Below are 13,327 nucleotides of genomic sequence, written 5' to 3' on the forward strand. Positions count from 1 at the left end.
AAACCCTAGTTTCTCCGGAACTCAAGCAACCGAACCAGTTGCTTTCTCCCACCCACACACACACACGTTTAATCACTCAAATAACCGTGATAAACCATAGTGAAACAACAGGAGACTCATCGGAGAAGAAGAAAGAACAAGGGAAAATCAACAGACGCGAGAGAGAGAAGTGAGAGAAAGGAGAATGCAGAATGAATGTAGCGGCGAGTGAGGGAGATGGGGGTATATCAGAACCCAATTGGGCTAGGGCAAACACAAGCCCAAAACATCACCCGAGCCAAAAATAATTCCCAGACCCAAATAATAGTCCACCAATCTAACGCGCCTATAATCAACAAGTCTCATTCAATACAAGTAGATTTATTAATCTAAAGAAATAGTAGCATCACACAAAATTTATGAGTCTTGAATCCTCATTCAATTTTGAAATAGTATAGTATATTCGTAATAATAAGAGAAAAGAAAATCAGGATACTATGAGATAGAGTTGGCATATTCCATGGTGAGTTTAATAGGATGAATTAGCCTATAGAGTTGCTAGATTGTTGAAATATTTTGGTATGACACATTTACATTTTTCTTCATGTTTCATGTATGAATTTTAATAAATTGACTTTTTTGGATAATAAAAATAACTAAATATAAGTTCTATCTATTTGAAGCATCATATAATTATGAACAGAATCTAGAAAACAAATACTCCTTCCGTCCACGAAAAATAGGGCACTTCCATTTTCTGCACTCATTTTGAAAAAATGATAATAAATAGTTAAAGTGGAAGGAAAGAGAAGTAAGAGATAGAATAATATAGATAAGAGACTTCTCTACATTATTCTCTCTCGTACTTTACTTTCTCTCCACTTTAACTATTTATTATCAATTTTTTTAAAATGAGTGTAGAAAATGAAAGCTCCCTATTTCTCGTGGACGGAAGGAGTACAAATGTAACTCCTCCACGTATTATCATTTTAGGGTTCTCACTTTATTTCCCAATTAATGATCAATGTATTGCTCAATAAATTAGTACGGGTGTTCACAATTGACTAATTGAGAATTGACGATAGCTTAGTGAAATTAATTCAAATTAAATAGGTCATTTTTCTAATAACAACTTTAATTTCTTTAAATCTTTGATAGCATTTTTACAGATTCGAATCTACCCTAATCTAAAATGCAAGTTAGATGAAAAGACTTTGATGTCCTTTTTGGAGGGAAAATGAAAAGCTGAAGTGTCTTTTATTTCTTTATTTTATTTTGAGTCTTCCAAAATATTTTTAGACATGAAAATAATTAATTAATTAATTTTTGAAGGTAAAAACAATTGGACAAATAATGATCCAATAAAATGCCAGCTTTTTGAAGAAGTTTAGAACCACATTTTAAATAGTGCACTGCCATTAAATTTTGTTATAATTAAGTTATTAAATTTATATATTAATTAGCCTTATATTTGGATTAAAATTGGAATTGTGCTAGAGAGCATAGTTTGCCTTCCATTTATTTAGGTTAAAATTGAGATTTAATTTTTTATTGCAATACTTTTTTCTGAATTAATTCACATGCTAAACGACAACACAAATATGTAATGTTTACAATTTTCATCCTATAATCGCCTCTTATATTTATCTTCACTATTTGAAAATCTTATATGTCGTGCATAACACGAGTGTTAACACTAGTAGACTAAATAATAACTAAAAATTAAATAAATAAGCATTATACAAACACTAACTTTTTAGCCTTTTTGGTGATTGTGAGTCTATGACCCATTTAATAAAATAATGACAAATCAAGAATAAAAGATTTATGCTATCCACGGACTGACGAGGCATAGCTATTTTGTAATTAAACCGTCACTTCAATTGTGAATAAAAAAAGTTGGGTTTGTTGGGATTCTTTTACATAGGTGGAAGCAACCTATATAATGAATATATATTTGAAATTAATTCCGTAAGAGTTATTTTAGTTGTAGAAATTATTTGTATCATTCCCTCATGCAATTTCAAATATAACTATATATTAAGGGAAACCTCGAATTTTAATGACATATTTAGTAAATATTTGAAAAATGGAGAAATTATCATAGACAAATAATTCGATGATGTGATGGTCTGATGGACCATGAATAGGAATTTGCCTAAATAAAGAGTAGTATTGTAAAAGTAAATTAAGAAGCAGCGTTCAGAAAAAAGAAATATGTACACATTATATTATATGTAAAAATCTAATAAAGCAATTATTGCACACTATATACAACGTAATACTGGTTTGGCTTACGGATTATTAAAATTATTTTATCATCAAAAGATTAAAAACAACATTTTTTATCATAGAAAATGAAAATTATTTTCGGTCATTTTAAAATATACTCTAATGTTTTTGTTGTGACATAGTAAGTATTTTTAAAAATAAAAACATAATCCTGTCCGTGCATTTCATGCTCAGTTATAAAAATAAAAACATAAATTGTTATTTTTAAATAAATAAACTCAATAAATCTTGATATCACTTTTTACTTTACAAGAAAGTACTGGAAAATTGTGACTTTCAGAGCAGCTTTTGATATTAATTAGCAATCACGCTTACTTTTGTTTCATGGCTCCTCTGCATGCGTCTCTTTGTCGTTTTCTTCTGCACCAAAAGTGCTCACCATTACATTATACCAAACCCACCTTTTCTCTATAATCACCTAAATATTTCTTATTTATATATGTGCCCTTTGTTTTCTCAAAATTAGACTTCGCCCCTTTATAATTATAGGGGTGTACTCGTGGGCCATCATCCTTGCTACACTATAAAGCCCCTTTTCCTTGAAGCAACAATAAATCTTTCTTTTTATAAAAAAGGTTAAATCTTTCTTCTATTATTTCATAATTCAACGGATCCTAGTTCCTTTTTTCCCCTTGAAATTCAAAATTGGTGTTGATGGCTCATGATCGAATAAAAAGCTTCTTTCAAAGGCTAATTGGTGTTTCTTTGTGAGACAATGGGGCCCACAACTCTTTTCACTTGTGCAAGCCAAAGCCCCACTCACTTTATGCATCTACTCAATCAATCATGCCACCATGCTCAATACTTGAAGCAAAAACCTCATCACAATATACTCACATGTTGGTAGGGTTAGGGTATCACCCACCACCCACCACCCCCACCCCCACCCTACAATTTTAATCTTTTGATGATATGTTCTAAGAATATATCCTCTTCATCTTTGAATATGTATCATATTTAATGACCAACTTTATTCTCGAATAAGTATTCTATTTCGTAATTCTTGTCCTACATTCCTATTTATCCTTGTCTTTAATGCATAGTGTTTTTTTTTTATCTTTTCGTTTTCAATGCATTAATTAGGGGTAATAGGAATAAAAGTATTAACTACTAATGAATTTTGATGGACAGAGACATGATTTGGAGATGGAGAAAGTAAACTATTACTAGTATACATATTCTTTTTTATTTACAAATCATTGCACATAAATTAGGTTTACTAAATTTTTGAAATACAGATTTTGTTTTAACGATAAGTAACATATTTATTTATTGTACAAAGTTATCACCGTTATTATGATTTTCATTACTTAAATATGTAAAAGTAGAATATCTCCCCAAAAAGGTTTTGGTGACTTCTTATACTCAAAAGTGCAACTACACTTCCATACATTCCTTTTATTATGAAGAATAATATGAAAATGGATTTTACGTTTTCCATTATTAAGAAATGTGAGGCAAAAGAGACAGCTCACAAGGCAAGCTAAAGATGTCTATTGACTATTGGTTCAATTCCCCTTTTCAAAATACTAGAAAGTTGACATCAATTGGAATTGGAGTTAAAGTATACCTACATTAGTCATTAGGGTGTAATTATACTAAGTTTATTGCTCAAAATACAAGAAACTAATGTTACACTACTTTCGGCTTGCAATTAACACAACCTCAAACCAAACAATATCAAAGTACATCATTAATCAATTAGTCTTTGCTTAGGAAAAAAGCTTAAAGGTGCAAGAGAAGTGGAGGCACCGCCCCTCTCCTTTTAAAGGAAATCAATACTATTTCCCACTTCCACAAGCATTAATTACATCGATTAGAAGCATTATCATTTTATTAAAATATTTTCTTATATGAATGCAGGTTATATACATATATTTTTACACTGTTGTACTAAAAAAACAGTTTTTGACACTTAAAAACAATGGTTTTTGAGGACAATTTTAATGTGCTAGCTGTGTTTGGATTATGTTTTAAAGTGGGCCCATTTCTTCTGCAGAAATAAACAAGATTGGGTTATCACATATAGTGCATAGAGTTATCTAACTATGCGGTGTTTAAGGGAAACACTATGATATATTATTGTGGCCCATGATTCTTGGCCCAATTATTTAATCCCAAATCCCAATTACTATGATATATTATTGTGGCCCATTACCTGATTCTTGGCCCAATTACCAACTATACCTTCTTAAAAAGTACTCCAAGAGAAAAAGATTAATTGAAAGGCAAACAAAAATAATTAAGTTTTATTTTTTGTGTGAAAAAGAGGTAAATATACATTTTCAAAATTGAAGAAGTTTAATTATAATACATTCTCAAATACCAAGAATTACTTTTTATGAAAAAGGGTAAACAGGATAATTATTTCTTCTTATCTTTCTATTTACCTCTTCCTTATTTACCAACATATTTTACAATCCTTTTTTTTCGCGTGATCTAAAATTTATAGCAAAACAACAATGGTGATTAAATATCTATGATAATTTTTTCTCCATTCCACTCAAAGTTAAAGTTATACTAGTATATTTTTCTTTTTGATATATCTCATACAAAGTGATTTGTACATTTTTTAAAAAATGACAACACTACTATATCTACTTTATTTTCTATTGTATCTTTTCTTTCTATTTAATGTTTAATTGATACTGAATCAAATTTCATGTTGAAAAAGATATACCCTGCTTTTATTTTGAATGGGAAAGAGGGAGAGATTACATTATGGAATTTGAATGCTATTGATAAATAGAGAATATGGTACTATGTATGTATTTTTGATTGGACAGCATATTATTAAAGTTAGGGTGGTTGGTTTGCATGTGGTATTGTGGTTAATTGACATATAAAAACACAAAATATACCTACTCCATGTTCCACTCCACAGATAATTTAAGTGGGCAAATAACATTACCAATATTCTTTCCTTGCAAAGCAATTATTCACAATACAACATATCCACATTTTCCACAATTAAACAAACATTGCCAGATAATATCACCACCCTACTCACTCGTTTTCCACACTTTGAATCTTTCACTTTCCTATTATTTTATAGATTACATTACTCTACATATCTGGCATTATAACGTGCATTAATATAAATAAATACATTTGATTGAAGAGATAGTACTATATAAAATGGTATAAATGGACATAATTAAATGTAGGAAAATATTAGTAATGTTTTATTAAATGGTGTATCTAATGATTTTCAAATTAAAGTAGAAATTATATACTTCTAGCTATATGTAAGTTTATCATAAAATTTTCAAACTAAACCATTTTTAATAATATTTCAGAAATTATAATTAGATAATATAGAGAGAAAGTGGGCTTATGTTTTGTCCGTTACAGTTAATTTAACCCAATTCCCAAACCCAATCGCATAACCCCCAAACACCGCGCACGAAAGCGACGTGTTTGCTCATTAATTCGCCGTCGCAGTAGCCGGAATTCAGTCTCACACTGTCGCGGATGGAGGCTCCTGGAACGCCGAGCCGGAACTCCGCGCCTGCCCGGTCGTCGTCCATGATCGAATCGATACGCGGCTGCTCGATTTCCGGCGTTCGAATCCATAGGGAGGAGCTCAAGCGGAAGATCACAATGCCGGAGTACCTCAGGGTCGCCGTGATGGAGGCGATCCGAGCCAAGGACGCCGAAGCCGCCGTCGTGCTCCAGCTCTACGAGTCGAATAAGGCGAAGGATGCCGAAGCCGCAGAGCTGCCTGAGTGCCCGCTGGTCGTGTTCATCAACCCCAAGAGCGGCGGACGCCTCGGTCCCGAGCTCAAGGCCCGACTCCAGGATCTCATGAGCGAGGAACAGGTCCCCTGACGTGGCATTTATGAATTATGCTTTTTTTTTCAAGTGCAGGAACTGTTTGCATTAATGTGGATCACTGTTATTTGTACGTTTCTTACGTGAGATTGCTGACATTAGGAGATTTCTTTGTGGTTGTGTTTATTTGAGATGCTATATTATGTGACTTATACCAATTGCTACTATGTAAATGATGGCGAAATGCTCATAATCAAGCATATAATATCTAGGAGCTACTTGCGGACTTCGTATAATGTTGTTTGTTTCTGAATTTCAAATATCTGATGGGGTTGAAGTTTCTACTTTCTTCTACATATCTATATTATGGAGATGATAAAATATTATTCGTGAGTATTACGGTTCATATTGTAACTCTAGGGGTAGGGTGGGGTGTATAGCTTTAAAAACTCCTCAACATCCTGTCACTAATTTAAACTTTAGAATTTTAGATTGTGAAATACAGCTAGAGGAGAAACAAAAGGCGGAGCGGTATCTCTGTCTTGTTTATTACTGGAACTACATGTTAAGGGACAAACTTTTACCTTTTGCATATCTAATTCTGATAAGGAGAAATACGAAATATCTGTACTATGACAATTTTGCTTGACAGTTTTGGATACATGCTACTTATAATGAAAATGAAAATAGTAGATTTATATATTGTCAAACATTGTCGAAGACTAATAAGAGTAATTGTAGCATATTACTGTAATACACATGTTTAAAAGTTGGTTATATTATATCTCTTCAATGTAATCCATGTAAGGCTGTTTGTTTTGTAATCAGTGTTCTTTCTCTGCCGCTTCTCAAGCCATTGTTTAAGGAATGAACTGTTGAAGAATGGCTTATGTATTGCAGTACATGTAATATGCTAGAGTGAGGTCGTAGAGCTCATGTTTGAAGATTTCATATTTAGTAGTAAGAAATTAGATGGTTTGACTTCTGACTTATATCTATTATGGATTCATTTTTAGATAAATGAGACAGTATTTTCTTTGTCCAATACGTAACGTCCCTGTATATATGCTGCAAAAGTTGTATCATGATTCAAGTCCACCTGGAGGTGTAATATTTTCTTCTTCTTTTTCTGTCAATTGTTCAGGTTTTTGATCTATCATCTGTCAAGCCTCATGAATTTGTTCAGTATGGGCTATCTTGCTTGGAAAAGTTTTCTGCTCTTGGTGACCCCTGTGCAAAACATATCCGTGATAACCTCAGAATCATGGTATATTTCTATGCTGTACTATCTGTTAATTTCTATATTAATAAACCCGTCTACAATATTAGCATATTTGAATTCTGTGCGTATGATTATTACACTGAGGACCTTACTGAATATGGTTTTTTATAGGTAGCAGGAGGTGATGGAACTGTTGGCTGGGTCCTTGGCTGCGTTGGAGAACTTAACAGTCAACTCAGACTGCCGCTTCCACCAACTGGAATTCTTCCACTTGGCACCGGAAATGACTTGTCGAGGAGTTTTGGTTGGGTAATCTTTTCATCTGCATCAACTTGGCACCCTTTCTGTCTAATATAATATGAACTTATCTCCTATGTCCATATTTTCAGGGTGGCTCATTTCCTTTTAATTGGAAAACAGCTGTTAAAAGAACCCTGGACAAGGTTACCCAAGGTCCCATTGCTCGTCTGGATAGGTGATGTCTTTAATTTGCTCCGCTGTATATGTTTTATACCATGATGATACTCTTATTTACATCAGTTCACAATGCTGTAAACACTCGCACAGAACGCATCTGGGCATGACAAGATAGTTTATTATGCAGCTACGAAAATTACCCAGACCTTTTATTTTTGGAGTTGGGTTGAGGTGGGGGGAAGCTGTACCAGAGGATAAGTTTATTGCATCTTCAGTGGCATTAGCCTGTTGGATATATGATTCTTTTATCTTATATGCAGTTGCAAGGTTAAAAGTAAGGATTTCAGTTTAAACTAGCGTTAAGGCCGTAGCTGAAATTGCATGGTCCACCTTGTTGGGATGTAGAAACTAAAACAGTGAGGCCTCACAGGGACGCATGGGGATTTCTTTTATCAGTTGAATTTAATGATCTGAATTTATAGAAATTGCTTTCTATTTTCCTCTGCAAGTTCTTGCTGTTTTGTTGGGTGAAAGTTTGTGGTATAATTTTGAAGATGTTGTTTGTATTTCTCTTGATATAAGCATTGATCTGTACATCTTGAAATTTATATGTGCATGTGTGTCTGTCACTAGTAAGTGGATATGTTTTGTCTGGCTAGTCATCTTAATCTGGCTCTTTTGTTTTGTTTTAGCAATATTGCCTTGGCCGTTAATATAATAACCTTTTTTTGTGTAGTTGGCACATTTTGATATCTAAACCAGCTGGCGAAGAGTTGGAAATACCTTATTCTCTCAAGCCAACCGAAGAAACACCACTTGATGAGGTTTGTTGTTGCTGAAGTTCATTTTTCATTTTGAACTGAGCTTTGCTAAACTTTATTACTGTTGTTTGTTAGCAAACTTAGGGTTTAGGGTTAGGGTTAACAAATTTTCTGTTGGTTTTCATTATTTTACTTTCTTGTTTACTCCTTGTGCACATTGTAGAGGAACATCCACAACTATAAAATCTCCAAAAATGATTCCTGAAAAGAGCTTATATATTTCCGAGTATCACATTTATTGTGTATATGTTTTTCATCCCAAACTTTCCATGAACTTGATATGAACCTATTAAGACAGACACTGTCGTTAGTACAAGTTCTCACCTTAAACCTAACACTTCTCAGCTCCGAATGCTATTATTACACAAAGGAGGTCTATTACTTGGGCTCCCGGGAAGGGATTTCATTATCATACTAAATAACTTTGTAGAATATACACACACACACACACAATATAGTAATTTCATGCCGTATAAGAAAATTTCCTGTTTATCGCAGCAGATAGAATTCTACTTTCTCATAGTTTTATATTGTTACTGGTTAGAGATCCTTACCTTTATTTATACCGTATATTTGCTATATTACCCCAAGTCCATCAAAAATTTGTGTTCTCCACGGACGCTCTTCGGGTAAAGTTGTTTTCTTTAGTTTGTGATACAATCAAACACGGGTTTAAAGCCGCGCACACCAGACGCTGATTTAAACCCGCATATATCAAATGCGGCTTTAAAGCTGCGAGCCCCAAACGTGTTTTTACTGTTTTTGCAAATAAAAGAAAAGGTTCCCAAATTTATTGTATTTGCGCCCCAAAGTAGAAAAAACCTCTATTGCCTCAAGGCTCTTTTTCTTTCTCTTTTATGTATCTCCATATGTTTATTTCCACTTGCAGTTTACATATTTCTAAATTCAATTTAAATCAATGTGTTACCATGGACACTCTTTTGACTAAATTTCTAATTTTTAGTCTTATACGGAGTATTTGTTTACCTTAGATTATTGATTAGATCAAAGTGATATTTTTCTTATATTGTAAGCAAATTTGCAATATCTTATTGACAGATAAGCAAATATCCTACTGAATGCTTCCTAACTATATGCTGCTATAAAGATATTGCTAAAAGATACTCCCTCCATCTCAGAGAAAGATTCAGCACTTTTGATGGCATGGGGTTTTAAGAAATTGTTAGATGAGTGGATTAAGTTGATAAAGGGTAAAAAAATAAAGGTTATGTGGTGGGGTGGTGTCCAAAAATGGAAAATGAATATTATCTTCACTTACAGATAATATATCACATGCAAGAGTGGCATTCTAAATTCTAATAGTTGAGTATTTAATGAAATCTAAGAGATGCGTCTTATTTTTATATGACATGCAGTTTCTTTTCTTTGTTTGTTTAAACTTATTCATAGTGCAGGAACTAGAAGTTGAAGGAGAATTACCGGAGCAGGTTAACTGCTATCAAGGAGTCTTCTATAATTATTTCAGTATAGGTCTGCATTTGTAATTATTTTCTCTCTTGAGCTAAGTGCTTGTTGTTCACTCGTTAAAATTGTTGGTTATGTTATTGTATTGTAGGAATGGATGCCCAGGTCGCTTATGGCTTCCACCATTTACGCAATGAGAAACCATACCTTGCTCAAGGTCCTATCTCAAATAAGGTGTAACACGTGTTTCCCATGTAAAATATCATATTTACAAACTTATCTCTCAGGTGTTACAAAAATATAGTACTGTAGTAGTACTTAATTTGGAGTACTACTATCTCTTAGGTGTTACAAACCATACCTTGTATTGTAAAATATCATACCTTGCTCAAGGTCTTATCTCAAATAAGGAGTACATTTTAAACATCTTCAGCTTGGACTATTTAACTTAATTTGTGCCTAAGTAATGCTAACGGTCAATTGGCATTCCTAGTAGAATTTCATAATGCTACAATTTTTTGAACTTCTTGAATTCAGTTTCTGCGGAAAGTTGTCGACGTTCTTTGGAGCTAAGTTCATTTTTGTCATTATTGATTCTATTCTTGATGGCGGGTGCAGTTAATCTACTCTGGTTACAGTTGCAAGCAAGGATGGTTCTTCACACCATGCAGCAGTGATCCCGGTTTAAGGTTAGAATTTTGTTAAAAAATATAGTAGTACTTGCTAAGATACCAATTATATAGCATGATAATCTTGAAGTTCCTTTCGTAGCTGAGTGCCAACTGCCAATTATTCTGTTAATCAAATCAATAAAGACTACATAGTTCTTACAAATCATATTATACATTCTCTAAAAGGGACTGGATTCAAATCTTAATTTGCAGGAGTTTGAAGAACATCTTGAGAATATACGCTAAGAAGGTCAATTCTTCCGAATGGGAACAAGTCCATGTGCCTTCAAGGTTCAGTTTATTTGCTGAGATATTCATAGAATCTAAATTTCTTCTCCTTAGTCAGTCACACTATGAAAGTAGTTCAACAATCATGGTCTGAGTGCTTCCTGTCCTGTAGCACAACTAAATTAGTTTTGTTTTCAGTAACTGCTCTTAAAATCCTTAATTTTCAAATACGTGATTTTCATGGATTACAGTGTGAGGTCTATTGTTGCTCTAAATCTTCCTAGCTACGGAAGTGGTAGAAATCCATGGGGCAATCTGAAGCCAGACTATTTAGAGAAGGTATGGATTACTTCACAGTATAATTTTCTTTCGTTAACATGATGGAGACGAAATGACTAGGCAGTAAACCATCATTCTGCATATCTTATTCATTTTGTTTAAAAGAGCTGTTTGACTAAGTTTATCCTAGAAGCAAGCATCTGTATGTATCTGTTTGCATTTCAACGTTTCTGTCTCTACTACCCAAATTCTTAAAGTTAGGGACTTAATCAAGTTGATTGCATCTGATTGCACGACTAGTATGCTGATACACCTTGTTTCTCTTGACTAAAATTGCACAGAGAGGATTTGTTGAGGCCAGTGCCGATGATGGGTTACTAGAAGTTTTCGGTTTCAAACAAGGATGGCATGCTTCAATGGTTATGGTAGAATTGATTTCTGCTAAGCACATAACACAGGTAGCAGCAACTGTATTTAAGTCTTTGTTACATAGCTAGGAATAATAGTGCTTGGTAATAACCAATGACAGAAGATTGAAAATAATTGTTCCCACACTGCATATGGCAATAATATGAATATATCAACTTTTATTGGATAGAAAAACTGACTATCACGTAACCTAATGGCTCAGGCTTCAGCTATTCGATTTGAGCTTAGAGGTGGAGAATGGACAGAGGCATACATGCAGATTGATGGTGAACCATGGAAGCAACCCATGAACAAGGACTTTTCGACATTTGTGGAAATTAAACGTGTACAATATCAATCTCTTATGGTCAAGGGAGACTAGCATCGACTACCATACATTTTCTTTCGTTTGCAGGGGTATTTCGACAAATATTTATTCTGAAACACAATCAATTCAATGTTGTACAGTTCATTCCCCTCTTTTAACCTTGTATCTAATCCATTCTTTGGAGGGAAGGTGTTTATAAGTGCTTTTTACAATTCCATTTCATGTTGAAATGTATTCTCTCCAACCAAGTGGAATGAAGATTGAATGAAACGAAGAACTGGTTTTGTATTTTTTTTTTATTGCATGTAGATTCAGTGAAGATAAACATAGGAAGCGGAATAAGGCAAGTGAAGATGAGGCCAGAAGGAAACATACAAATACCTTTTTGGCTGTGTGATTAATCGTGCATCTATATTTGTCACTTCTCTATCTTATCAAATGGGTTCTTGAAAGGCGAAAAATGAGGTCCCGCCTATTCAGGCTTCGTCAAATTTAGTGTATATACACAATACATGTTGCGGTACACGTAATTATGCAAATTGAGCAATAATATTAGTTGTGTAGATAATTGTCGTAATAATATATATGCCTTGATGATATTTATTATTTGAGTAACATTATTGGTGGCTAAAATTATTAGTATAGCTGAATTTTGATATCTCCCACCAGTATAAAGATGGTTAAATAATTCAAGAGCTTTGATCTTATAATCTCATGATTCAGAGTTTCCCCAGTTTGAAATTCACGTGACGCAGTCAGAGTGTTACAAGCACCAAAAGGAGTATTATGTTTAGCCTTAGGGGTGTGGTGTCAAGTCGAAATACATACCTACACCAAAATGAGGTCGTTTCCATAATGAAAGTTAATTTTTATTAAGTCACTAATTTGAGTTAAAGAGCATTCATGAAATCTTGAAATAAATAGTAAGTGTGGATACATTTTATTTTTTTTATAGTATTTGTGAGTATATTTCAGTTTTACGTACTATTATACTCCCTCCGTCCCCTAATATAAGGCAAATTTTGACCGGACATAAGTTTGTTTTAAGAGATGCAGTAGAAAGTGAGTAGAAAATATCAGTAGAATGTAAGTCATGCTTTTATATATTAATTTTATAATGAAATATGAGTGAGATAAAAATAGTGGAATGTGTTTCTATTACTAATAGTACTAGTGAAAAAGCAAATGAGACATTTATTGGTGAATGTATTTTACTAAAATAAAAATACCTTCGAAAAGAATATGGAAACCAATTCTGTAGTTTGTATCTTGTGACGTTTAAATAAGACGTGTCAATGTTAAAGAAGTACAAAAATCTAAAGTATAAACAAAAAGATGGCAATCTTATTAACCAAATAATGTTTGTAGTTTTTAAAAAAAGCTAATTTAATAACGTAAAAATGATAAAAAAGCAAAAGCACATTAAAGCTTTACAAAATGTTAGGTGCAGTCCTATTAAGCACTAACTTATTACGTGTTAAGT

The 13,327-nt window shown here is 33.2% G+C and overlaps 1 protein-coding gene across 1 annotated transcript; it reads left to right on the forward strand.

The window, feature by feature from the left end:
- Positions 1–5,549: 5,549 nt before the first annotated feature.
- On the forward strand, positions 5,550–12,136 carry LOC121750397 (diacylglycerol kinase 4-like). The gene is made up of 12 exons (XM_042144925.1): positions 5,550–6,093; positions 7,190–7,312; positions 7,439–7,576; positions 7,657–7,742; positions 8,421–8,508; positions 9,921–9,996; positions 10,082–10,164; positions 10,549–10,619; positions 10,815–10,892; positions 11,081–11,168; positions 11,450–11,566; positions 11,740–12,136. Exons 1-12 carry the CDS (start codon positions 5,746–5,748, stop codon positions 11,896–11,898), a joined length of 1,455 nt encoding a protein of 484 aa, XP_042000859.1. The 5' UTR covers positions 5,550–5,745; the 3' UTR covers positions 11,899–12,136.
- The last annotated feature ends 1,191 nt before the right edge of the window (positions 12,137–13,327 follow it).

Source organism: Salvia splendens, chromosome 10, assembly GCF_004379255.2.
Source record: "Salvia splendens isolate huo1 chromosome 10, SspV2, whole genome shotgun sequence".
Lineage (NCBI taxonomy): Eukaryota > Viridiplantae > Streptophyta > Magnoliopsida > Lamiales > Lamiaceae > Salvia > Salvia splendens.